The sequence below is a fragment of the Salvia miltiorrhiza genome, chromosome 1 (genome assembly GCF_028751815.1).
Source record: "Salvia miltiorrhiza cultivar Shanhuang (shh) chromosome 1, IMPLAD_Smil_shh, whole genome shotgun sequence".
In the NCBI taxonomy this organism is placed as follows: domain Eukaryota; kingdom Viridiplantae; phylum Streptophyta; class Magnoliopsida; order Lamiales; family Lamiaceae; genus Salvia; species Salvia miltiorrhiza.
Window position 1 is genome coordinate 53,849,529 of NC_080387.1, and position 26,297 is coordinate 53,875,825.

General features: G+C 37.4%; 4 protein-coding genes across 6 annotated transcripts; all 4 read left to right on the forward strand.

Annotated features, from left to right (window-relative positions):
- The first annotated feature begins 2,069 nt into the window (after window positions 1-2,069).
- LOC130994191 (5'-3' exoribonuclease 2-like) lies at window positions 2,070-5,484 on the forward strand. 2 transcript variants are annotated; one of them, XM_057919225.1, is made up of 9 exons: window positions 2,070-2,227; window positions 2,456-2,582; window positions 3,289-3,369; window positions 3,459-3,547; window positions 3,668-3,742; window positions 3,981-4,042; window positions 4,119-4,190; window positions 4,299-4,646; window positions 5,106-5,484. In XM_057919225.1, the coding sequence occupies exons 2-9, from the start codon at window positions 2,460-2,462 to the stop codon at window positions 5,183-5,185; spliced, it is 930 nt and encodes a 309-aa protein (XP_057775208.1). In that variant the 5' UTR covers window positions 2,070-2,227; window positions 2,456-2,459; the 3' UTR covers window positions 5,186-5,484. The 2 variants fall into 2 exon arrangements, with proteins under 2 accessions (XP_057775208.1, XP_057775210.1); XM_057919227.1 differs by having other exon boundaries at window positions 2,125-2,380.
- A 1,511-nt stretch (window positions 5,485-6,995) lies between these two features.
- Window positions 6,996-12,198, forward strand: LOC130994027 (monooxygenase 2-like). Of its 2 annotated transcripts, none has more exons than XM_057919066.1 (7): window positions 6,996-8,325; window positions 9,039-9,199; window positions 9,264-9,410; window positions 9,503-9,571; window positions 10,287-10,452; window positions 10,685-10,916; window positions 11,595-12,198. In XM_057919066.1, exons 1-7 carry the CDS (start codon window positions 8,311-8,313, stop codon window positions 12,125-12,127), a joined length of 1,323 nt encoding a protein of 440 aa, XP_057775049.1. In that variant the 5' UTR covers window positions 6,996-8,310; the 3' UTR covers window positions 12,128-12,198. The 2 variants fall into 2 exon arrangements, with proteins under 2 accessions (XP_057775049.1, XP_057775055.1); XM_057919072.1 differs by having other exon boundaries at window positions 8,189-8,325; window positions 9,073-9,199.
- Window positions 7,565-8,170, forward strand: LOC131010019 (uncharacterized). Its single transcript, XM_057937417.1, has one exon. It carries the CDS (start codon window positions 7,565-7,567, stop codon window positions 8,168-8,170), a length of 606 nt encoding a protein of 201 aa, XP_057793400.1.
- A 12,120-nt stretch (window positions 12,199-24,318) lies between the features above and the next one.
- On the forward strand, window positions 24,319-26,074 carry LOC130994121 (uncharacterized). Its single transcript, XM_057919159.1, has 2 exons — window positions 24,319-25,526; window positions 25,609-26,074. The coding sequence occupies exons 1-2, from the start codon at window positions 24,518-24,520 to the stop codon at window positions 25,683-25,685; spliced, it is 1,086 nt and encodes a 361-aa protein (XP_057775142.1). The 5' UTR covers window positions 24,319-24,517; the 3' UTR covers window positions 25,686-26,074.
- Window positions 26,075-26,297: the final 223 nt, after the last annotated feature.

Here is a 26,297-nt window from a genome sequence, read left to right on the forward strand (position 1 = left end):
TGCCGTCGCACAAGTAGTAGCCCATCTGGTAGTAGCGATGGTTCGCCTGAAAGAGCACAGGCGAGGCTGTTCCATCCAACACGTCGGCGAAGAGAGGCGACTGGTTGAGAACGTTGATGTCGTTGTTCGAACCAGCGACACCGAAGAAGGCATGCCAAATCTACAGATCGTGGGATGCAACGGCCTCCAAGATCAAGGTTGGCTCCCCTTAATCACCGCGTGTATATGCGTTGTGCCACGCCTTAGGGCAATTCTTCCATCCCCAATGCATACAATCAAGACTCCCGAGCATCCCGGGAAATTCATGTCGCGCCTCGTGCACTGAGTAAGGCGTGTGATGTCCTCCAGCGTTGGACGGTGCAGATAATGGGTTCCGAAAGCCCGAATGACAGCCTTGCAGAAGTTCTTGAGGCATACACGCCCGGTAGAGTCGGCGACTTTGAGATACTCGTCAAAAGTATCCGCACTGACGCCGGTGGCTAATTGGCGGATAGCTGACGTGCATTTCTGCAAAGCGGAGAGAGAGTCCCGACCTATTGCATCAGTGGTCATCTGGAAGTAAGTATCTTCACTTTGAACAGCCTCAACGATGCGCAAGAACAACTCCTTCTGCATTCGAAAATGCCGCCGGAAAAATGTAGGTCCGTACGTCGGATTGTCGTTGAAGTAGTCTTGCATAAGACGTAGATGGGCATCCTCACGATCACGGTGGATGTAAGACCGGGGACGTTTAACACGTCCCGGCTCCGGCGCCGGTTGGGTGTAGATTTGAGCAAGCAATTGTTTTTGCAACTCTATCTCCTCCATGATCGCGTGAGCTACATCGTCGGATGAATCAGACAAAGAACCGTGGTCGGATTCCGCCATTGTCGAAAGAAAAAAGAAGAAAAGGCTTGAAAGGTGTAGATTGAAAAAGGAGAATTGTGGAGTGAAAGTGAGGAAGAAGAAGGAGGAAAAGAGAATATAAAGAGAAGAAAAAAAAATCGAACGGTCAAATTTGCACGCAAACCGAGGCAGTCAAAGCTGCCTTCAAATTCAAAATTCAAAAATCGAATTTTCTATTTTTTTAATGGCGCGTGTTTCACACGCGTCTTTCATCAACGGGCAAATGGGCTACACGTTAGAACGTGTAGCCCTCGTGTAGGCAAGGGCTGCATCGGCTTACACGATAACGGTCTTACACGAGTAGGCCGCATCGTGTAAGCGATGCGGATGCTCTTATGCTTAATAGTAATGATAATATATTTTTTTGAAGCTATAGTAATGATAATATATTGAGATAAGTACACTTTGTATTCTCAATTTTTGCAAAATTTTGAAAAATGTCACAAAATGGAGATTCATAGACGGGATGACGAGTCACCTCATCGGATGGACTATTTTTAGTTTGCAACTTTGCAAGGATTTTTCTTTTTCCCCACATGTTATTGTATTTTTTTGAAAAATGTCATAAACTTATTTGTAATTTGACAGGAATCCTGTATTTCCCACAGTGAAAAGATGAATAACCTCGTCGAATTTTTGTACGTTTCTTACGTGGATTTTTCCCACCTCAATTCTCAAGCTATAGTTTACGATTGTTTTTATCTTTTGAATTTTTTTATAAAAAAACAGATAAAATTTGAAGACTTTCTTCAGTAAAAACACCAAATTGAAACCAAAACTTATGTGTTTTGATGTTTAGGTGAAAAGAAGAAAATCCACAGTAAGCACATATGAGCATTCGGCTAGGTGATTCATTATTTTGTAGTTGAATTCTCAATTAGAAAATATTTTTCAAATGTTGAAATTATTATAAAAAATAATGGTGAATTAGAGACATTTTTCAAAATAACGCGAGATTAAAGGACATAATTAGCAATCATGCCTAATATAGTATTAAAGAAACAAGTATAATGAAATTTTAGGCAAGCCAAGCCAGAATTGTTTTTTTTAAATGTGAATTCAGGATAGCCTTATCCCAATTCGGAATCAACATTGCATTTATTAATAAACAAAAAATAAATAGATTAGTAAAAACAGCAGCAACAACCAACCGGTTTGACCAGTTAAAAAAGAACTAGGGCACAGCTTTTGGGCTGGGACTATAAATAGCTGCGGAGCACGCAGCTAAATGGTCGGGAGGTAAGTAACGAAGAAACGAAGCCGGAGAAGAGGGCTTTCCCTTTTGAGCAGCATATCGTCCCGTCCTTCCGTATACAACTACGTACGCGTACACCTCCTCGAGGTATTTCATGCGTGTGGTTTGTGTTTGTTACATTTTCAGGTGTTCCGAATCATTAATTGCGGATCTGTTGCTCTTGTTTTCACCAACATAAACCCTAGCTGTCGGTCGTTGTTCGTCGCACTTTTTGTTTCACATATTGCATGTGCTCAGCTTGTAAGCTTCGCTTTTTGTTTATTTGATTTGATTTTAATTAATTAATTAATTACTTTATTTTTTTGGATTTTGTAGAGCTATGGATCGGTACCAGAAGGTGGAGAAGCCGAAGGTAGAGACGCCAATCGATGAGAATGAAATTCGGATTACAAGCCAGGGCAGGATGCGAAGCTACATCACTTACGCCATGACTCTGCTTCAGGTATGAATATGTGCCTAGTGTGTTGGTTTGTGAAATTATGTCTCGGCACTATATTTATTGTTAATGAAGTGGCGTATAATGTACAGGTGCGGTTATATATTTGTTTGTGGAAATTTCATTTGATTTGTTGGTTAATATTTAATGAGAACTACCGCCGGACTTGCTCGAATGACATAACTTTTAGCATTTATGATGGAGATAGAAATTCTAATTGAGTAATATGAGGAGGTAACGCATGTTATTTGTACTTATATAGAGTAAAGGTTCCATAAATGGTAATATCTATCGTAAGTGGATGGTATTGTGCTATAAATTTAGTGATGAGTAATATGGCTTTTGGTGAATAAATATTGTATACTATCTTGATTTTGTTGACTCTAAGATTCTGCTCTGTTGTAATTTGTAGTGAAATCCATGTAATTACCAATTACGTGAATTTTATTTGTTGTCTTTATACCATCAGATTCCGATTTAAAAGCAAAAATTCCTAGACACTAGACAGGATTGCCTGGAATGGAAAATCTTGTTTCGTGGGGTGATATTTAGTAGTATAAGCTATTCTGTGTGAGATTGCAGGTTCTCCAGCACTTTTGTCGATATGATTATTCACATTCTTTGTTGTTTCTCCTAATATCCAATGCTTGGATTTGTGCCAATAGTTCCATACAGAGGCTGATGTAATTCATGTGCTATGTGATGATTGTAGGAAAAGGGCTCAGATGAAGTAGTATTCAAGGCAATGGGCAGAGCCATCAATAAAACTGTTACAATTGTGGAGTTAATCAAGGTATCTAGCTTATGAACTTTTAAGGTTTCCCTTAACTGTTTGATTTTTATTGCTGATGGTGGTCTGAAGTTATGTTATACTTTCTTCAGAGGAGAATTGTTGGTCTTCACCAAATTACAGCAATTCAATCCACTGATATAACTGACACATGGGAACCTCTGGAGGAAGGCCTCCAAATGTAAGATCACTTTGAGTTTAGTATAAGTAGGAGTTAAAAAAAAGATGATTTTCTATCTTGAGATCATCGTAGTGAAACATATATTACTGGACTCAATGACATTGTTTACTGATTATACAGTCTGGAAACGACAAGGAAAGTGTCAATGGTTACTATTACTCTCTCCAAAAAGGACTTGGACATGAATAATGTTGGGTGAGTAGCAGCTATTATGTCTTTGTGGAATTGATCTTTAATTTGATTCCTAATACTTTGAGGTGCTATTTTTTTTTAGCAACTTCTGCCATCTTTTGATTCTTTTCTGGTTGCAAAAGGAAGAGAGTTTCCACTTCAAAATTATGGATATCTTAAATATGTAGTCTTTAGTAAACCATTCTTTTATCCTGTTGGATCCATGGAAGTGATTTTGGTAATTGTGTGTTATGTGCAACAGGTACCAACCCCCCATACCAGCTGACCAGGTGAAGGTGTCAACAGAGCTCGAATATGATGGAGGTGGTGTCACATTTTGTTAGTTTGTCTTGTATGTTACCTTTTATGTTTGACTACAAACACAATTCTTACTGTGCAGAGGGATCACCCATTGGCCGAGGAAGAGGAAGAGGTGGTAGGGGGAGGGGGAGGCCTAGAGGCGGCCCAGCTGGTATTATTGCCGAAACCTTTATTTTATTGTTCTTTGCAGATCAACTCAATATAAGGATGCTGATAATTTTGCAGCCTTATAATCCGTTTCTGCTGCATTTTATTTCAGGGAATGGATATGCACCTGCTGAGTTTGACGATGGGGGCTATGATCGAAACCGTGGTTACCCCAGGGGTAGGGGACGAGGTCGAGGTCGCAATTTCCGTGGCCGTGGCAGGGGAGGATATTATCAGTCAGATGCTCAGAATGATGCTGGTGGCCGCGGCAGGGGAGGATATTATCAGTCAGATGCTCAGAATGATGCTGGTGGCCGCGGCAGGGGAGGATATTATCAGTCAGATGCGCAGAATGATGCTGGTGGCCGCGGCAGGGGCGGATATTATCAGTCAGATGCTCAGAATGATGCAGGTGGCTACAATCAAGATGCACCTCGCTACAATCAAGATGCACCTCGAGGTACTGCTGCTGATTTGAACTATTCCCCCTTTTTTTTTTCTTCTGAGAAAACCCTTATTATTATTTGTTATTGTTAGTATTATCATTATTGTGATTATTGTTTTTCGGTTGGGAAAATGTTTTCTGCTGAATTTGCTTCTTGGCTGAGCCCAACCAAGCACTCCTGTCGCTGCTCTGCCTAATGGGTCTTTGACCTGTAGTTTTCTCTGAAATATTTGATTTCATTTAGTTGTTTCAGTCTATTTCCATATCGTGTTGCATGCATTTATTAATTTTCCCTGCCTCATTTGCGTGCAATAATCCTTCAATTTTTTCCTACAAAGATTATGCTTGTATCTGTCCCTTTTCCAATTGCTTGCACCTCAAAACTATGATATCTGTTTTGTAATAGTTGAGCTTCTGTGGTATGATAATCTACTCATCTTTCTTATCAAAATTTATTGGTTTCTTTTTGTGCAGGCCGTGGCCGCGGTAGGGGTTTCCGTGGCAGGGGTCGTGGATTTAGACCTAATGGGCCTGTTGTTGCCGCCACTAGTTGAGCTGGTGGCTATCGTGTGAGGACAATATGATGTTCATCTCTCCCTTTCTATGTATTTCCCAAATATTGCTAGAATTAACTGTAGGAAGTCATCTCTGTAATCATTATTGTAGTAGAAAGACTAACTTGTGCCGCGTTTGCGTGGTGAGCCTTTTTGTTTTCTCATTCATCTTTTCTTCCCATAGTTTTTTTAGTTGCTTTGATCAAGTGCAACTTGATTGGTGAGAAAGCACATTCTTTAATTTGTATGCTTGGATTGGATAAGTTTGTTGGCTGATTATTATAAATTGACTTCCTCTCTCTCTTTTTCTTCTCCTACATTTGTTTGCCGCATTATATTGTTCTCTATAAGGTGAAATAAATTTGATTTTTGTTCGTTTTCCTTAAATTGTGCTAGCATGTTGCACTTTTCTGTTGCTTAGAACACATGTTATTCGCTTTCAAAATGTTCTACCAAATTCAAAAAATTCTTTCTCAACAATTTTGATTTTGTTAACCAAAACAGGTACTCTTTTGGGGATGTCTGATTTTGATTGTAGTAAGTTAATGGTTAGTAGTAGTTGTGTTTTTCAGTAAAGTTGAATTATCATTTTATGTATAAGGCGACTTGACTATGCTGTGTTCTTACAAGGACTAAGGGCCATAAACATCCTTATGGTTGGTTTTTCCTAAAATACAAATACCCTATAATGAAAATGTTGTGTTTGGCTCAAATAAATACTGCAAATTCTCATTTCAAAATGAGTCTTATTTGAAAATGAATCTTTGTCTTTAAATAGGTGTATATTTCATATTTCAAGTTAAAAAGTTGTCAAACATCCTATTTTATCATTGCCACATCACTACAATTTTTTTACTGTTACAATTTTCAATGTAAGAATTAGGATGAGCAAGAGTAAAATTATCCATCGTTTGTGTTTTAAAACTATCACAATGATTTGATTCCACTAGAGATGTATCGTATCAATGCTATGTCAGGTTTATTTTTAATTGAAATTCAAATTATGAAAAATCATACTCCCTCTATCTCATTACAAAAATGTCCACTTTATCTATTTTCTACATATTTCTTAATCTCGGTGTCAAAAAGTAATGAGACATTTGTAACGAGACGAAATGAATAACGCTAATTCTCCTGTGCGACCTGTGCGACGGGTCGACCCGGCCCAAACCCGCCCTCCTGACCCGGAACCCTGACCCGTGTGGGTTTGACCCATACTCCTAATTATTACATTTGTTTATAATAATGGTTACTTTTAATAAACATAATATATACATTTGTTCATATAAATGTATATTGATATGTATAATATTTTATATTGAATGAAGGTAAATATTTATATTAATATAAGTATACATTGTGCGACCAAATGTATATCTTATGCTTATTAAAAGTAAATACTCCTATTAGGGTTTAGTGTTCAGGCTTAGGGTTTAGTTTACAGGGTTTAGGGTTTAGTTTATAGAATTTAGGGTTTAGAAAATATAATACTGTATATTAAATGAAGGAAAATACCTATATTTATATAAGTATACATTTGTGCGAACAAATGTATATTTCATGCTTATTAAAAGTAATAATTATTATAAACAAATATAATAATTTAGGATTTAGGATTTCGGGTCGGGCGCGAGCCGGGGCGGACCCGTCGCACACTGTGCGACGGTCGCACCCAAGACCAGCCCAATGAATAAACTCTCAAATTTTGATTAAAATGATAACAGGTCAGCGCCATGTCAGATTCAGTTAACTGAAATTTAAATTGTGAAAAAATTGTAATAATATTTAAGAACTCTCAAAATTTTAGGAAAAAAAAAGGGTCCCTAATTCGTTTATTCAGTGCCATGGACTATCAAAACTATAAGCTTCTTCCCTCTCTGCCATGGCAACAGCGCTTGCTCAAAACCCCTCGATCGACAAGCTTTGAGTCCTTTGATTTTGCAGGCAAGTCCCTTTCATTTCCGAACCCAAATTCTATCTATATCAATCAACATGATTGCAATTGCACGCAATAACCTCTCCTATTTACGTTTGAACCCTAATTCATTTCTCAGCAACTCAAATCTTCGTTTCTTTCCCGCATTCCACTTCTTCTCCACTTCGAAAGTGGAAAGACAAACCCCTTGCCTTAAAATCTATGATGTATTGGTCAACAAACACCACTTCTCTCCCGAATCGGCTTCACTAGCTGCATCACGTTCCCCCAAATCTTGATGCCCTAAAAGAGCCGATTCAGTACTATACTTCTTCAAAGAGAATAGCTTTACGACTACTCAGCTCGAGAAAATCGTCATCTATTATCCTCCGATTCTAGGGTTTCGAATTGAGCGCATCAGATTCAAATTCAACGTATTCCAAATAATTTTCAGTCATATTTCGATGTTACGTTCAAGCACGAAGAATAGGATCATTCCTTCATTATCCAAGCTCAAAGATTTCCTCGAATCTGGTCATGAAGTGGCCAGACTTTTGAAAAGATCTGCCTGGTTTTTGACAACAGATTTGGATGAATCCTTAATGCCGAATGTGGAAATCCTCAAGAGCTGTGGTATACCTATGGAGCGTATCCATCACTTCCTCTATATTCGGCCGAGATGCTTCTTGGTGAAGCCTCATATTATGAGGAAATCTGTAGACAAGGCCATAGAAATTGGGGCATCTAAGGCTTCTGTCAATTTCATTTTTCTTGTTGGTTTATTTGCCCTTAAGAGTAAGAGGATGTGGGAAGTGAAGTGGCAAAGTCTCCGCAATTTGGGATTTTCTGATAATGACATGTTCGTGATTCTTAGGAAGCATCCAACAGTTTTTGCGGTTTCTGGAAATAAAATTAAGAATGTGAAAGATCTTCTGGTTGCTACCAGCAAGTACAATATGTCCAGCATTGTCACTTGCCCGTCAGTGCTCGGGTGCAGCATCGAAAAGAGGCTTGAGCCGCGGCTGCAGATTCTGAGACTTGTGGATAGTAGGAATCTGATTGCAAAGTAGCCGAGTCTTAATAGTGTTGCTACATTCAGAGATGATCTTTTCTTTGACAAATTTATTAGGCCTTATTACGATGAGATTGGCGAAGAACGCATCACTCGGAGGTACATGTCGAGGGCCAAAGGAGGTGAAGCTTTTAGCAGATGCTTGAGGAACTGGTATGCTCAATATATATTTAATCACTCTTGTAGATTTCTTGATTTCCTGCTGAGAATTGTGACATTTTGAAGCATGTTCGTGTTCGCATTCGCATTCTTGTTATCGTTAGAAAAAATCTGTGTTTGCGTCCGCCAATGAGGCATCAGATCAAGTCTCGCCTATAGTTCCAATTTATTTGGATTTTGTATTTGTTTCGTTATTGCGGGAACTATTGAGAAGTCAAAATCATACAGTAATCCTAATCCAACACTAGAATGAGACAAATTGAGGCATGAACAGGATTTTTATATAGTTGGTGGCGGCGTAGCTTGCCTTACTACTGCTCTAAATGCAATAGGGATATTAAAAGGGTTTATGTCAAATAATGCAAAATTAAAAAAAATCGGTAAGTTCTGTCAAACAGAGATTGAATTAGTATCAAGTATTGATGTAGAAGGATATATTAAAATAGAAAATTTGTGCAAAGATATTGCAAAAATAAAATAAAAGCAGAGTTAGGGTACCCCACTAGGGGTAACAGTAACACTAGTGAATGCATTTTATTTTTTTGAGCCCAACACTAGTGAATGCATTGAATTAGCACGAATATGAGACATAGCTAGGTGTCTGTCACTTGTTGAACAAAATTTTCATTTTTATGCCTATATTTTATTGGGAATTTGAACTTTTTGATCTTAATCACTACATAAACCATCCTTCACTATAAAAACAGAACACACATTCATCCAAAACTTCCACTTCTCTAGTTCTCTTCTTCATCACGCTTCGATTCTCGGCAACGAAGAGCCAAATGGAACCCGCGATCCACGAGCAAGATATTTTGATAGTCGGAGGCGGCATAGCTGGCCTCACCACAGCTCTCGGACTCCACAGGTACCTCCTTGAACAAATTGCGTTTTCATGCACCCCAACTGTTTGATGAAATGATTGTGTGAAGGTTGGGGATTCGGAGCCTGGTTTTGGAGGCGTCGGATGGATTGAGAACCACAGGGTTCGCCCTAACTTTATGGACGAACGCGTGGATAGCTCTAGATGCAGTCGGAATCGGCGACGCCATGAGAGCCAATTCTCTCCCAATTCAAGGGTATTCGCAGCTCCAATTTGAGTAATATCATGTCGTTTCAAATTTTCAATTCTTTTGCTGATTACTTAATTTTCTGATTGGATTTCTGTTAGTTTTGAAGTCGGTAGCTTGGATTCCACCTCTTCTAGTCCAGAGCAAGGCGTTGAGACAGATTTCAAATTGTAAGAGACGTTTACTTTGCATGATTGATTATATGTAGGATTGAATATTTTTATCCTCAAGAGTTAGATATCTTTAATCCCATCCTTTTTATGGGATAAGAATCAAGCAAAATTAGCTTGAAGGATAAAAATAATCAAGGGCCTTGGGATATTATCAAAGTTGCAATCCATCAAAGTAAACAAGAGACTAGACTTACTATTTTTATCTATCAAGCTTAATCCTTTGAAGTAAATGCGCGTTTACTTTGTATGATTGGTTATATGCAGGATTGAGTATTTTTATGCTCAAGAGTAGGATATCTCCAATCCCGCCCTTTACATGAGATAAAAATCAAACAAAACTAGCTTGAATGATAGGTTTACTATTTTTATTTATCAAGGCTAATCCTCCAAAATAAACGCCCTTAAGTAGATTGTTGATATATATATATATATAAAATCATTACCCCGGCCTTAGGGTTAATTGCACGTTGTCCAAATTTTAATGTTGAAATGAACGTATGAAATGTCTATATGGCTTAAATGGTCAATGTACTAAACGACGTAGTTAGACGCTACTTCTACTAGCCCCAATAAAATTAATTCGTCGGAAATTGACAATAATGTGAAAACTCAGAACAATTGAAAGTTTGTGTATTTAGGTCCAATAACACCTTTTTTTTATTTGCTGTAGATGGTAAATGATCTATATTTGTTTATCTGTTGTTACATGTAGAGGCAAGTTTGAGAAGAGATGTGTGAGAAGGACAGACTTACTAGAGCTTCTAGAGAGAGAATTGCCACAAGGGAGTGTGAGATACTCTTCCAAGATTGTTTGCATTGAGGAATCTGGTAACTTCAAATTAGTGCATCTTTCAGATGGCTCTATTTTCAGAACTAAGGTAAAAGAAAAAAAAAAGTTGAGTTTGTGATCGATAAGATATATGATTAAGTATTATCTATCTTCATTACTAGGATTTCTTCAATACTAATCTTTCAATATGATATGAATCGAGCAAAGATTAGCTCAATTGGTAGAAATTATCAAACATCTTGGGATATTCCAAAGTTCCTTAGTAAATAATAGATCAGCCTATACTATTTTTATTTTTCTAAACTAATCCTTAACGCTAGGTATTGCTGGGATGTGATGGAGTGAACTCAATGGTGGCGCAATGGCTGGGCCTCAAGAGTCCGGTTAGCGCTGCACGAGCAGCGATCAGAGGCTATGTCGTGTATCCAGACGGCCACAACTTAGAGCCCAAGATGTATGCCTACTTTGGTGGAGGCGTGCGCGTCGGTTTTGTTCCTTGTGATGACAATGACATATACTGGTTCTGCACTTTCACTCCATCACTATTCAACTGTAAGTCAAATGAATTTGCCCCTAATTTGTTCGAGTTAGTTGGTCGTTTACATTCGGGTTTATTATGTTTTGTGTTCCAAACTTTACTGTATTTCAGAAAAGAATAAAAATCCTTGGCTAATGTTTTTTCATTCACAAACTCTCAATTTTTTAGCAAAAATTGACTTATGTCCCGTGTTTGAAGAATCTAATGACGGAATGATGAATCACTTTCCAAATTCTTAAGTGGAATTTTTTTCCACTCACTCACTTCATGGCATTATTTCACCAAAAAGATAAAATTAAATCAAAACATCCGTCTAATCTCACTCTAAGTTTTGAAGGCTGAATGGTTGCTCGGCTGAGTTCTGCTCTGCTCTCTCTCTCTCTCTCTATCAAACCATTTTTAGAACTTGTGATTCTGTGTTTCTTTTATTTTAAATGACATCGTTTAGTAAGTGAGGTGGAAAGAAAACCCATCTAAGTGTCTGTCAAGGTGACTCATGATTTTGTCGTCGGGATTATATAAATGAAATTATTCCAAAGGTTGAAGGTTTTCGAATACAAAACGCTAAAAGTCAGCGACATTTTCTAAAAAACGTTAAAACTTGAAGATACAAGACACGACCCTAGACATTATAATGCAAACAATAGTCGAAAAACAAGTTTGTTAACAATCATGTTTTTGGTTTGGCGTAGATGATGAGAGCGAGCGTGATCCCTCAAAAATGAAGCAGTTTGTGATCAGCAAAATCGGCAGGGCTCGTAAACATGTGATGGATGTGGTGGAGAGGACCGAGCTAGCCAACATCTCGTCCGCGCATCTGAAGTTTAGGTCGCCGTGGAACATTTTGTTCGGAGACATTGTGAGGAACGGAGTGTGTGTGGCCGGGGACGCCCTGCATCCGATGACCCCGGATCTAGGTCAAGGTGGGTGCTCGGCTATTGAGGACGCGGTGGTTCTTGCAAGGTGCCTGGGCGGAGCTCTGTCGGAGGAGGGAGACGAGGAGGATTGCGCGAAGATGGCAAAGGGGTTGGAGAGGTATGGGAAGGAGAGGAGGTGGAGAAGCTTTAGTCTTGTGAGCGCAGCTTATGTTGTTGGTAAGTTGCAAGAGAGTGATAACAAAGTGGTGAGCTTCTTTAGGAAGATGTTTTTGTCTAAGTTTACCGTTGAGCCCTTTGTGAGAATGGCTGACTTTGATTGTGGGAAGTTGGTTGTTGCTTCTACTTAGGTTTTCGACCACGGCATTATACCTACATATATACGATTGTGTTATAGTAAAAACTTAATTTTTCGTAAAAATTACAAACCTTGTACTTATCATATACAGTAATTGCACTTTTGTGATCATGTAATTGCGCATTTTATGTGGTTCGAATCCAAGATCATGAAATTATAAACAGTTAATAGATTCAATGTAGTTATTCATATATTAAGTGCAAACGATTTGTAATTTTAATCCTAATCATATATATGTATTTGTGTGTTGAGTATTGTGTCATTGTGTGTGCTATATAATTAAGAGCATCCACAGCCCTTGTGTCTTAGGTTGATGCTTAAATGGTGGTCCCCATCTAAGTACCAACTCTTGTGTCTTAGCTTGATGCTTAAATCTTCATTTCCACAAAATCTTCAATTCTGCACTTTTATTTTTAAATTCTAAATTTTCATTAAAATTAAAATTCAACATTACAATAATTAAAATAAAATATAAGATTTTAAATTATAAATATTACAATAATTAAAAATTAGGTGAAAACACTAAAAAAAAAGTTATTTACTCAATCCCACTATCTCTTTCTTCCCCAAGTTTCGCTTCTCTGGAACTGATCTCATAAATAAAAAAGGTTTGTGTTGGGTATCTTCGCCTTGCCGGGATTACTCCGCTTGTTTCCCGAACCTCCGGTCCGTCTCACTTCGTGCTCAGACACTTCTTCTTCTTCTTCTGTTCTTCTCTTCACAGCTCCTCCTTCCTCCCTTCTTCTGATCTGCACAGGGTAAACAAGAAAATAGTAAAAGGATACAAAGAAAGAAAAGAGAAGAAGTAAAGGAGTTAGGGTTTCGGCCGAGGGAAAAGGTGTCCTCGGGACACGGTGGGGCTCAGATTTTCCCATTGTACTCAGCAACCCTTCCGGCAGCTGAATGATCAAGACCACAGAATGGACAATGAGCAGCTTCTCAGATCTCAGCAGAGCCACCAACAGCAGGAGCCAAGGTCAGAACTCCAGCGACTCAGATCTATCCAGGTAACCACCAAACAGGGCTCCGATGAACAGGAAGGCCCGGTGATACCTCCACCCACGCAGGGAATCCCGTATTATCAAAGAGTTAACCACAAAGGAATAGCAGAGCCTTTCAGTCCTTGACAATACGTTATCCCGGCATGGGAAAGCATCAGAGATATAAAGGAAGGCAGCAGCAACGGTAGGGATGAGTGCCATTGAAGGCGGTGGAAAAACCAAGGCAGGAGGGCGGTGGGAAAGTGGAGATAACGAAGAGTCAGGGAGAGAGGGGAGAGAATTTAGGGTTAGTGGAGCGGCGCAGAGTGAAGAGAGGGAGAGAGAAGGGCGGGGTATATCTGGAGGTGAAGTGGGCTAGGGTTTGGGATAAGTAGGTGGGCTCGGTTCTGGGCCCAAGAGATGGCCCAGACAAAATAAAAGAAGGGGAGGAAATAATGAGAAATGGGCCAACCTCACATATCCACCTTTGGCACATTGATCATTCTGTCACCAGGGAAGGGCCATCAATTGAGTTTGAGTTATCATCACAGCCCCAATTTTTACTCTTATCTGCCACACAGTCAAGACAAGAGAGGGTGAGAAAAATATTAAGCATATTTAACTCAATCTCAAACCACAGAGACCAACCCAAGGGAAATCACCATTTCTCAAACCCAAAGGGTTATCATTGAAGACTCAACAGACCACACACAAAAACATACATGCAAAAAAGGAAAGACACAAGAAAAGACACAAGACAACAGAGCAGGAATCAGACACACAGAGCAAAACAAAACACATGCAGCAAACAAGAAGACAACAAAGGAAACTACATAAACAAGCAGCCACAAAGGCTGAACTTGTAACAAGGATACAGAGGGATCAACCAGGCCCAATGTTCAAAGTCCTTTTGCAAGATTCCAGCTTTGTAACTGGTAGGCAGTTAGTGCCCATATCTGCAGGATTGAACTCAGAGGGGATCTTGTTCAGAATAACATCTCCTCTTTCTACAACATCTCTGATGAAGTGATACTTGACATCAATATGTTTAGTTCTATCATGAAAAACAGGATTTTTGCACAGTTGTATAGCAGACTGACTATCAGAAAAGAGCACAGGTTTGTCATCAATAAAGTTTAACTCAGAGAGCACACCATTCAACCATATTGCTTCTTTCACAGCTTCAGTAGCAGCTATATATTCAGATTCAGTAGTAGAGATGGCCACAATGCCTTGTAACTGAGACTTCCAACTAATACAAGCATCACACAAAGTGAACACATATGAGGTGGAAGACTTCCTACTATCTCTGTCATTAGCAAAATTGGAATCCACATAGCCCACACATTTCACACCATTTTTAGACTTAGAGAAAAGCAGACCATGTTTCATAGTAGACTTTAGGTATCTAAAGAGCCATTTCACAGCTTCCCAGTGAGGGAGACCAGGATTTGACATGTATCTACTCAAGCATGACACAGCATAAGCAATATCAGGTCTAGTGCTAATCATCAAGTACATTACAGATCCTATAGCATTAGCATATGGAATGGTTCTCATTTCTTCAAGTTCAGAGTCAGAGGAAGGACATTGTTTTTTACTCAGTTCAAAATGGGATCCAAGAGGCACACTGACAGAATTGCAATCAAACATGTTGAACTTATGCAAGACTTGTTCTACATAATCAGATTGGTGTAGTAGAAGAGTGCAATTTTCCCTATTTCTAACAATGCTCATGCCTAGGATTTTCTTTGCATCACCTAAGTCCTTCATATCAAACATATCACATAGGCACTTTTGAACATGTTGTATGGTTTTCAAGCAAGGACCAAGAATAAGCATGTCATCAACATATAAAAGTAAGAACACAGGAGACTCACCACTCAAATAATATAAGCAATGATCAAAGCTGCTCCTAACAAAGTTCAGACTCTTCATGCATTGATCAAATTTCAAATTCCATTGCCTAGGGGATTGTTTCAAACCATATAGAGATTTTTTAAGCAAGCACACATGATCAGGGAAGTTTTTATCAACAAAGCCTTCAGGCTGTTTCATGTATATATCATTCTCAAGCTCACCATGCAAGAAGGCAGTTGTCACATCCATTTGTTTTAGTTCCCAATTAAAATGAGCACATAGAGCAAGCATGATGCGCACAGTAGTGAACTTAACAACAGGGGCAAATATTTCATTGTAATCAATGCCCTCTTTCTGTGTAAAACCTTTGGCAACAAGCCTAGCCTTATACCTGACATTTTCCACCTCATTCTTTATCTTAAACAACCATTTGCATTCAACAATAGAGCAGTCAGCAGGTTTAGGAACCAAAATCCAAGTATTGTTGTTATGCAGAGAATTCATTTCAGAGTTCATGGCAGTTACCCACTTATCAGAATCATCAGAGTTAACAGCCTCAGAATAAGAGCAAGGTTCAGCATGATCCACATTATTGAACACATTAAAAGCATACATGGACATGTTGTAATCATCAAACCTAGCAGGCTGCCTAACATGCCTTCTCTCTCTATCTCTAGTAAGTTGATATTCATTCAAATTATCATTCACAGTCACATCATTTTGAGCAGGCTCTTGCACATCATGTTCATTCACAATTGGTTCAGGAATTACTGGATCAAGGGGAGGAGTAGGTTCAGGATTTGGCTCGGGTTCCACCTCAAAAGGAATCTCAGGAGTAAACATAAACTCATATTTAGCAGCATCATAAGCATTCAAGTTCTCCACCTCACTAGGAGCAGCAGAATGTGAGAAATTCAGCAAACATGGAAAACTCAGTTCATTAAAAGAGACATCTCTGCTAATGCAAGTTTTGAACCCTGGTACAGACCTATCCCACAGCCTATATCCTTTAACCCCTTCAAGATACCCAAGAAAAATGCACTTCTTAGCCCTAGGCTCAAGTTTATCAATATTCTGATGCACATAAGCAGCACAGCCAAAGACTCTCAGATTATTCAAGCATACAGGCTTATTCCAGAATACAGACTCAGGTAGTTTACCAAGTAAAGGCACAGAAGGAGATCTGTTAATCAAGTAGACAGCAGTCATAAGGGCTTCACCCCAGAAATGCTTAGAGAGACCAGAAGCTACTAGAAGACTCCTAACTCTCTCAAGGAGAGTTATATTCATTCTCTCAACAACTCCATTTTGTTGTGGAGTATAAGGGACTGACTTGTGCCTAATGATGCCTAACTCAGAACACCATCTATCCAAGGACTGATTACAAAATTCAAGGCCATTATCAGTTCTAATGCATTTAATGCTCTTTCTAGTTTGGTTTTGAATCTGAACAGCCCACTTAGATAGTTTATCAAACACATCAGATTTGTTTTTCATAAGAAACACCCAAGTTTTCCTAGAAAAATCATCTATCACAGATAGGAAGTACACATTACCACCATGAGTGGGCACCTTTGCAGGGCCCCAGACATCAGCATGCAGATACTCAAGAATTTCAGTGCTAACATGTTTTCTGGGATAGGGAACAGAAGTGGGGAATGCAGACTTGTGATGTTTTCCTAGTATGCAAGGTTCACAAAATGTTATGTCTGAGATTTTGTCATTACCAAAACAACCAGCTTTTCTCAGGATATCCATGCCCTTATTGCTTAAATGACCTAGTCTAGCATGCCAAAGTGCAGACTTATCATCATGAACCATATTAGCAACTTGTAAAGGCACAGATTCAGCATGCACAACATACAAATTTCCCTTCCTTAGTGCAGAAAAAACATGCTCAGAATCTTTCTTGAATTGAAAACTCAGATGATCAACAGATCCAGTTACTCTATTATCAGTAATTTGAGACACAGATAACAAACTGAACTTCAAGTTGGGAACAAATCTGACATTAGTCAAAGTAAGGAATTTTCCATTTTCAAATCTTAAGCATACATCACCCTTTCCAATGATTTCACAACTCTGACCATCAGCTAAAGCAACATGACCAGACTTGACAGGTTGTAGGTTAAGAAACATATGCTCATGGGGAGTGACATGAAAAGTACAGCCAGAATCAATGAGTCATTCACTGGAACTCATAGTTTTTGAAATAGCATTTGAGTAACTGATAAACTGAAAATCATGGTCATGCATCATGTAAACACAATCATCCTCAAACACATTATTGGCATTCTGACTTGACTCTTCAGAGGGAGGTTGTTTTTTCTGCTTAGGAAGTCTGCATTTGTTTATGAAATGACCAGGTTTTCCACAGTTCCAGCAAACCTTCCTAGGTTTTTGGTCAGAGTTTTGGTTCTGAGTTTGGCTTTTATGCTCAGAATTCTGGTTGTAGGGTCTCATATCCTTAGGCCCATCCTGGTTCTGACCTCTATTGTGGTTCTGGGTCTGGTTCTTGTTCACATACAGGATTTCACCATGCAAAGGGTTTGACTTAGTCAATTTCAGTTCACTCTCCTTAGACTTAAGGCCATTGGTGATCATCTCACAGGTGACTTTTGAGCCACCATATTTCAGGGCTGATTTTACTTCAGAAAAGGGCTTAGAAATAGAGTTTAAAAGAATTTGGGGGGCATACTTCTCTATAGAATCATCTCCAGCAAGTTTCAGGTCATGCAAAAGTTTATTAAAATTTTCCATGTTGGTATCTACATCCTTAGAAGGATCCATTTGAAAAGACATGAATTGGTTTTGCAAAGACCATGTTGACACTTCAGAAGGAGCAGCATATATAGCATTTAAATCATCCCATAAATCTTTTGCACAAGCATGATGAGACACTTTTTTGACCACAGAACTGCACAAGTTTAATAAAATAGTGGCCCTAGCACTATCATTCATTTCTTGTAATTTAACATCAGTAATAGCCTCATCAATTTTAGTAGTAATGGCCCTTTTTACCTTCTCTTTTACCAGAATGCACTCAATTTTGATTTTCCAATCCTGAAAATCGTCTCTGCCATTAAATGGCACTACATGCATGTTGTTCATGATTATGCAGGAGAAAGCAAAGGAGGTCACACAAACACAGAGCAGTCAACACCACAACAAAGGCCACCAGGACCTTGAGGAGGAAACAACTGGAGTTCAGGAGCAGGGAAGAGCCCAGATCTCAGCACAGATTGATCTGTGGAGCAAGGATTCACACTGGTCCCTCCAAAGGTTCCAACAGGACTTAACCAAGTCCAAAAAACTCTCAATCCAAGGGAGTTTTTCAGGGCAAACAGAAACACCAGAGAAAACAAAAATGACAGCAGATACAGCAAGGAAACAGAAAACACACACAGCCAATCTAGATAGCCCCCTTTCTCCCTTGATTTCCAAGGTACTCGCACGAGGAGACTCCTTTAAAGGAGAATCCAGACGAACTGGACCAAATGCAAGGGAGAACCTCACTTGGCTTTGGATGCCAGGGGTTTATCGAGACAGGGGCAACAAGCGGAAGCAAACAAGAGAGCAGGATCGCAAGATACCAAAATCAAGCAAAAACATGCAAGAAAGAAAAACAGCAGGCAACACCAATCCTAATGTCTAGGGGTTTCAGGGTGTAAGCCAATTTACCAGAGCCGAGCTCTTCAGGAGGAAGAGCCGGACTTACCACTTTCCTTGCTCGTCGGGAGCGAGTCGGCGCAGCCAAAGGGCGGCGGGGTGAGAGGGATGTGTTCGGGGGGAGCCCCGGCAAGGTCCCCGTGGCTCTGATACCACTGTTGCGTATCTTCGCCTTGCCGGGATTACTCCGCTTGTTTCCCGAACCTCTGGTCCGTCTCACTTCGTGCTCAGGCACTTCTTCTTCTTCTTCTGTTCTTCTCTTCACAGCTCCTCCTTCCTCCCTTCTTCTGATCTGCACAGGGTAAACAAGAAAAGAGTAAAAGGATACAAAGAAAGAAAAGAGAAGAAGTAAAGGAGTTAGGGTTTCAGCCGAGGGAAAAGGTATCCTCGGGACACGGTGGGGCTCAGATTTTCCCCTTGTACTCAGCAACCCTTCCGGCAGCTGAATGATCAAGACCACAGAATGGACAAGGAGCAGCTTCTCAGATCTCAGCAGAGCCACCAACAGCAGGAGCCAAGGTCAGAACTCCAGCGACTCAGATCTATCCAGGTAACCACCAAACAGGGCTCCGATGAACAGGAAGGCCCGGTGATACCCCACCCACGCAGGGAATCCCGTATTATCAAAGAGTTAACCACAAAGGAATAGCAGAGCCTTTCAGTCCTTGACAATACGTTATCCCAGCATGGGAAAGCATCAGAGATATAAAGGAAGGCAGCAGCAACGGTAGGGAGGAGTGCCATTGAAGGCGGTGGAAAAACCAAGGCAGGAGGGCGGTGGGAAAGTGGAGAGAACGAAGAGTCAGGGAGAGAGAGGAGAGAATTTAGGGTTAGTGGAGCGGCGCAGAGTGAAGAGAGGGAGAGAGAAGGGCGGGGTATATCTGGAGGTGAAGTGGGCTAGGGTTTGGGATAAGTAGGTGGGCTCGGTTCTGGGCCCAAGAGATGGCCCAGACAAAATAAAAGAAGGGGAGGAAAGAATGAGAAATGGGCCAACCTCACAGTTTGTTTTATTTTTTTTAATTAAACCATGTGCGTGTAGCGCTTGGATCTCTCAACTTCTGCCATCGACCCGTTAGGTTGTAGAGACCCGGCGTCGACACAGGGTGTGTCTCCAGCGCAGGCGAGACGAGGCGACGACGATGCAGATCGACCCAGGGAGAAGGACGCGCGGTGTAGATGCTCTAAGTGGTCGCTTTGAATAAAATGAAGTGGAAACAAAAGAAGAGTTGTTGAGGATGGGCATTTATCTTGGGTGATGAGATTGATAAATGAAAATAATATAAATTAATTTATCATTTTATTCTTATAGTTCGATTAATTTTAAATCTATTTTGTTATTATCATATTTAAAATACTTTACCATATATTTTATTTACCTGTTCTACTGCACATAGAGTAACCGTTCACACAAAAATGTATTCGGTCTTGCTCTTTTTCCTTTTCTTATTATACCTACAAAGCTAGATGTATTTGGAATTTGATACGGTGTTACTTTATTTAAGATGAACCAAAAAAAAAACAATGGTATTGTTTTTTGTGATAACAATGGTATAGTTATAATTAGGAGTGTAATCGAGTCGAGCCGAACCGAATAGTGTCTTGTTCAAGCTAGGCTCGTTTAGCTAATCTAGCTGTTTGATTAATTATCGATCGAACCTTAATCGAGTCGAATACAATGCCGAGCTTAATCGAGCTTTTTAAATTTAAATTTTTATTTAAAATTTTAGTTATTTTCCTAATACATAAGTTAATTTTCAAATATATAAGTTATTTTATTCACAAAAATATAATATATTTACTATTTTCTTGTAAATAAATGATGTTAATTAGATACTTAATCCAAATATTACTACATATAGTATAAAATATAGTAAGACATTTAATGAATAATATTATGTTTTTAAGATAAATCACTTCACGAGCTTGTTCACGATCTAACGAGCCGAGCATCGTCATGCTCAAGCTTGGCTTGTTTAGCTAAACGAGTTGTTCATTAAATTACCGAACGAGTTTTTATCGAGTCGACCGTCGAATAGCTCACGAGTAGCTTGGCTCGTTTACAGCCCTAGTTATAATACTCCGGCAAAACTATATAAAGGGGGGCTAGCTTACTTTGGATGCTTCTAAAGATAATCAACTTGCTATTAGTAGTAGCCACTTCATTAATAAAATAATAAATTTATTAATAAACACACTATTTTACCTTTATGTTTGTTTGCCATGAAAGTAATGTTAATTAAGATGGTTATTCCCAAGAGAATGATTCCGTGGAAAATGAATCCTAGTAGATTCATTATCCAGTGTTTGAAAATACCAAAAATAGTTGTTAGGATTATAGATTTGTATCATTAAATATATATAATTAATCAATATATATAAGAATTAAACTGTAATTTAATCTTTATAATAAATTTCTCTAATTAATTTTTTAGTAACAACAAAGTACATTATTAAGGTTAATTACATAATTTATAATTCTAAAATTAAATTCAAATTTTCTTACATAATAATAATAATAATAATAATAATAATAATAATAATAATAATAATAATAATAACAATAATAATAATAATAATAATAATAATAATAATAATAATAATAATAATAATAATAATAATAATAATAATAATAATAATAATAATAATAATAATAATAAAGTGTGATTCATAGCTCTAAAATTTAATCAAGATTTGTTTATAATACTAATAATAATAATGTACAAAAAGATGATTTGTAGTTTTAAAAAATTAAATTAAGATTTTCTCAATAAAGTATGATTCATAGTTCTAAGAATTAAATTATAATTTACTTAAAATAAATTATAAACTAACTAATAAATTAAATAATAATAATAATAATAATAATAATAATGTACAACATAAAGTATGATTTATAGTTTAAAAAGAAATAAATTAAGATTTTCTTAAAGCTATAATAACAATAATAATAATAATAATAATAATAATAATAATAATAATAATAATAATAATAATAATAATAATAATAATAATAATAATAATAATAATAAAGTGTGATTCATAGCTCTAAAATTTAATCAAGATTTGTTTATAATACTAATAATAATAATGTACAAAAAGATGATTTGTAGTTTTAAAAAATTAAATTAAGATTTTCTCAGTAAAGTATGATTCATAGTTCTAAGAATTAAATTATAATTTACTTAAAATAAATTATAAACTAACTAATAAATTAAATAATAATAATAATAATAATAATAATAATACTAATAATAATAATAATAATAATAATAATAATAATAATAATAATAATAATAATAATAATAATAATAATAATAATAATAATGAACAACATAAAGTATGATTTATAGTTTAAAAAGAAATAAATTAAGATTTTCTTAAAGCTATAATAATAATAATAATAATAATAATAATAATAATAATAATAATAATAATAATAATAATAATAATAATAATAATAATAATAATAATAATAATAATAAATTAATAATATAAATTTGATTCATAGTTATGAGAATTAAATTATAATTTGCTTAAAATAAATTATGAACTAAATAATAATAATAATAATAATAATAATAATAATAATAATAATAATAATAATAAATTAATAATATAAAGTTGATTCATAGTTCTGAGAATTACATTATAATTTGCTTAAAATAAATTTTGAACTAATAATAATAATAATAATAATAATAATAATAATAATACAAAACATTAAATACCTATTAAATAAAAATAAGTAAGAATCCTGAGAATGGGGAAAAAATACCTAAAAAAAAAACTAAGGAATAAGAATTCTGGAAAGTTGCACTACTTTCCTAGTTTTCAGGATTTTTATTACTTTCCTTGACCGATAAAAATTTAACCAAACACAGGAATTTAATATTTTGAAATCATATTACTTTCTCAGGCCAAAATCCATGCTAAACAATATACTAGTATTCAAATTATATCCCTCACAAATAATAATTAAATTACTGTAGCCCCAAAAATATGAATTTAAAAATGAATTTTACCTTTAAGTAAATGTCTTTCATAATTTCAAGTTAAAAAGTTGATAAACATCCAATTTTATCTTTGCCATCGCTGCAAAAATATTAACAATTTTGTATTTTAATGTAAGTTCAATCGTAAACTTGTCCGTTTAAAAAACGTTGTTTTGCCGATCGAGAATGTTTTTCTGAGATATAAGATACATAATTGAATGTACATTACAATTAATTAACGAAGTTAGTTCGAATTAGATTATAGTGAAACCTAAAATTAAATTATACTCCCTCGTCCCTCCATCCCATTATTCATGGCACGTGCCTTTTTGGCACGGAGATTAAGAAACTAAAATTAGGGGAATGGAAGAGTTTAATGAATTGTTTAAGGAGATCAAAAACTACAAGTTAAACCTACAAATATTTCAATTATTCCCAAGTATTCCACAAATGTCATATGATTTTCCCAAGTATTCCACAAATTGCAAATTAAACCAACAATCTTCGCAAATCCTATGAATCTCACGCAGAAACTAAGAACAAAATTGCAAAATTAAACTGGAGGCGGCGGCGGAAACCTCAACAAAACATGGAACACTCAAGCAGAAAACGCAGCAAAAATTACAATAATCTACTGATTTCTTTTACAAATCCTATGAATCTTCAGCAGAAAATCTCAACATATACAACAATTACTCGTGGGTTTCAAAATTACTCGAGGAATAGTGAGGGTGGAGGTCGTGGAGGTGGTGCGCAAGTGGAGGGTGGAGGAGGCAGACCAGGCGACGACGATTTATAATACTGGCCATCAGCCAAAGTTGAGAGAAAGATCGGCGACAGCCTCTTGTAGCAGTCGGTCTTAGCGTGATAGAATGGAGAAGGTGTCGGCGCAGCTGTTGTGGTTGCTGACGGTGGCTGGTGGCGGCGACTTCGCCGCAGGAAGGCGGCGGCGGGTGAGAGGTAAGTAAAAAGCTTAGGATTTTTTTTAAAAGATTGAAGATTTAGGAGTTCCATGGAATCGGGAGAAAGAATAGGGGGACGGTGCTAGTGAGATCATGAGGTGGTTGGTGGCGTGCCTGGTGCCTGCGGCTGCTCGTCGTTTGACCTAGGGAGGTGGTGGAGAAGAAATGCGAGAGAAGAAATGTGGGAGAAGAAATGGAGGCGGTGGAGAAGAAAGAGAGAATGAAAACAAAATAGGGTTTAGGTGTAAATAATTAGTGTAATTAAGTTTTTAATTATGTCCAAAAGAGGAAACAAGTCATGTTATGTGGGACGGCTAAAAAAGGAATACAAGTCATGAATAATGGAATGGAGGGAGTATATATCCAATGAAAAATATAGTAATCGTTAGTGAGAATATAAACACAGTGACTTAAATTAATAACCTCATACTTCCTCCGTTTCATAAAAATGTATCACATGTGGAACGGTGTGAGTTTTAAGAAAAAGTTGATAATTAATGTGTTCGAGCATAAATGAGTGATTGTGAAGTTGTAAAATAATTGGTTGTGATTAAAAGGAAAAAAATTAACCCATGTCCAAACATAAAAGTGATACACGGACAAAATGAAAATTGTGATAATACTTTGGGAACGGAATGAGTATAAAGGATACTTTGATTTGATGTCTTAAATTTACTATTTGGACCACAACTCCTCGGTAACATAAAAATACTTATCGAATAGAGTAAATTTTATGTTCAGTATTAGAAAAATCCTAAATTAAGCAAAAATGAATCTGTTGGACTCTCGAAGCTAAGCTTCCTCCTGCCATGGCGACGCCGCTGGTTCAAAAACCCTCAATCCACAAGCTTTGAGTCCTTCGATTTTGCAGGCAAGTCCCTTTCATTTCCGAACACAAATTCTATTTATATCAATCAACATGATTGCAATTGCAATTGCACGCAAGAATCTCTTCTGCTTATATCTGAACACTAATTCATTTCTCTGCAACTCAAATCTTCATTTGTTTCCCGCATTCCAATTCTTCTCCACTTCGAAAGTGGAAAGACAAATCCCTAGCCCTAAAATCTACGATGTATTGGTTAACAAACACCACTTCTCTCCCGAATCGGCTTCACTAGCTGCATCACGTTCCCCCAAATCTAGAAGCCCTAAAATAGCCGATTCAGTACTATCCTTCTTTAAAGAGAATAGCTTTACGACTACTCAGCTCGAGAAAATCGTCATCTTTTATCCTGCGATTCTAGGGTCTAGAATTGAGCGCATCAGATTCAAATTCAAGGTATTCCAAGACTTGGGCCTTTCTCCCGAGGAGATAGCCAATATAATTTCCAAGGATATTTGTATTTTAAAATCAAGCACGAAGAATAGGATCATTCCTTCAATATCCAAGCTCCAAGATGTCCTTGAACCTGGTCATGATGTGGTCCGACTTTTAAAAAGATTTGCCTGGTTTTTGAGAGCGGATTTGGAGAAATCCTTAATGCCGAATGTGGAAATCCTCAAGAGCTGCGGTATACCTATGGAGCGTATCCAACACTTTCTCTTTCTTCAGCCGAAATGTTTCTTGGTGAAGCCACATATTATGAGGAAATCTGTAGACAAGGCCATAGAAATTGGGGCATCTAAGGCTTCTATCAATTTCATTTTTTGTGTTTGTTTATTTGCTCTTAAGAGTAAGAGGATGTGGGAGGTCAAGTTGCAAACTCTCCGCGATCTGGGATTTTCTGATAATGACATGTTCGTGATTCTTAGGAAGCAACCAACAGTCTTTTCGACTTCTGGAAATAAAATTAAGAATGTGATAGAGCTTCTGGTTGCTACCGGGAAGTACGATATGTCCAGCATTGTCACTTGCCCGTCAGCACTCGGGTGCAGTATAGAGAAGAGGCTTGAGCCGCGGCTGCAAATTCTGTGGCTTCTGGAAAGTAGGAATCTGATTGCAAAGTGGCCGTGTCTTTCTACTGTTACTTCTTTTACAGATGATAATTTTTTGGACAAATTTATTAGGCCTTATTATGATGAGATTGGCGAAGAACACATCACTCGGAGATACATGTGGAGGGCCAAAGGCGTTGAAGCTTTAAGCTGATGATTGAGGAACTGGTATGCTCATTATATACAGATATCCAGCTTATTTAATCACTCTTGTAGATTTTAGCCTTGTATTGCTTTTCTGCTGTGAATTGTGACATTTGGAAGCATGTTCGTGTTCGTATTCTTGTTGTGACTGCTCGTCATGAGATTAGAAAAAACTGGTGTTGCCTCTTTAGGTAGTGTTTCATTTTGTCCGCCAATGAGGCCTTGTCCAAAATCTGCAAAGCTGAGGCATCACATCGAGTCTCGCCTAAGCGTAGTTTATAGTCTTATTTGGAGTTGGTCTAGTTTGTATTATTGCAGGAACTATTGAGAAGTTGTGCAAGTTATTGACAAATCTTCTTATGGAGTATATTCGATGGATTATAGTTCCATCTTATTTGGATTTCGTTATTGCAGGAAAAACATATCCTGCTTTCATTTATAAAAATTCACATTTGATTGTCGTTGGATTATATTTGACGAGAGACATAATGATATACTATATTTTTTTTTTATCAGAAAAGTAAATAATTAAAAAGCAATGTTGGTACCAGGGGTACCAATTATGAGAGACATAATGATATAGAGCTATGTTACACTTAGCTTAGGGCTAGAAATAT

Bases quoted from the DNA above. Each gene is read 5' to 3' on its own strand.
- LOC130994191 (XM_057919225.1), top strand. From the start codon at position 2,460: ATGGATCGGTACCAGAAGGTGGAGAAGCCGAAGGTAGAGACGCCAATC. The intron at 2,583-3,288 runs GTATGAATATGT...TGATGATTGTAG, and splicing joins ACGCCATGACTCTGCTTCAG to GAAAAGGGCTCAGATGAAGT. The intron at 3,370-3,458 runs GTATCTAGCTTA...TACTTTCTTCAG, and splicing joins CAATTGTGGAGTTAATCAAG to AGGAGAATTGTTGGTCTTCA.
- LOC131010019 (XM_057937417.1), top strand. From the start codon at position 7,565: ATGTTACGTTCAAGCACGAAGAATAGGATCATTCCTTCATTATCCAAG.
- LOC130994027 (XM_057919066.1), top strand. The intron at 9,200-9,263 runs GTACCTCCTTGA...GATTGTGTGAAG, and splicing joins ACAGCTCTCGGACTCCACAG to GTTGGGGATTCGGAGCCTGG. The intron at 9,411-9,502 runs GTATTCGCAGCT...GATTTCTGTTAG, and splicing joins AATTCTCTCCCAATTCAAGG to TTTTGAAGTCGGTAGCTTGG.
- LOC130994121 (XM_057919159.1), top strand. From the start codon at position 24,518: ATGATTGCAATTGCAATTGCACGCAAGAATCTCTTCTGCTTATATCTG. The intron at 25,527-25,608 runs GTAGGAATCTGA...CAAATTTATTAG, and splicing joins AATTCTGTGGCTTCTGGAAA to GCCTTATTATGATGAGATTG.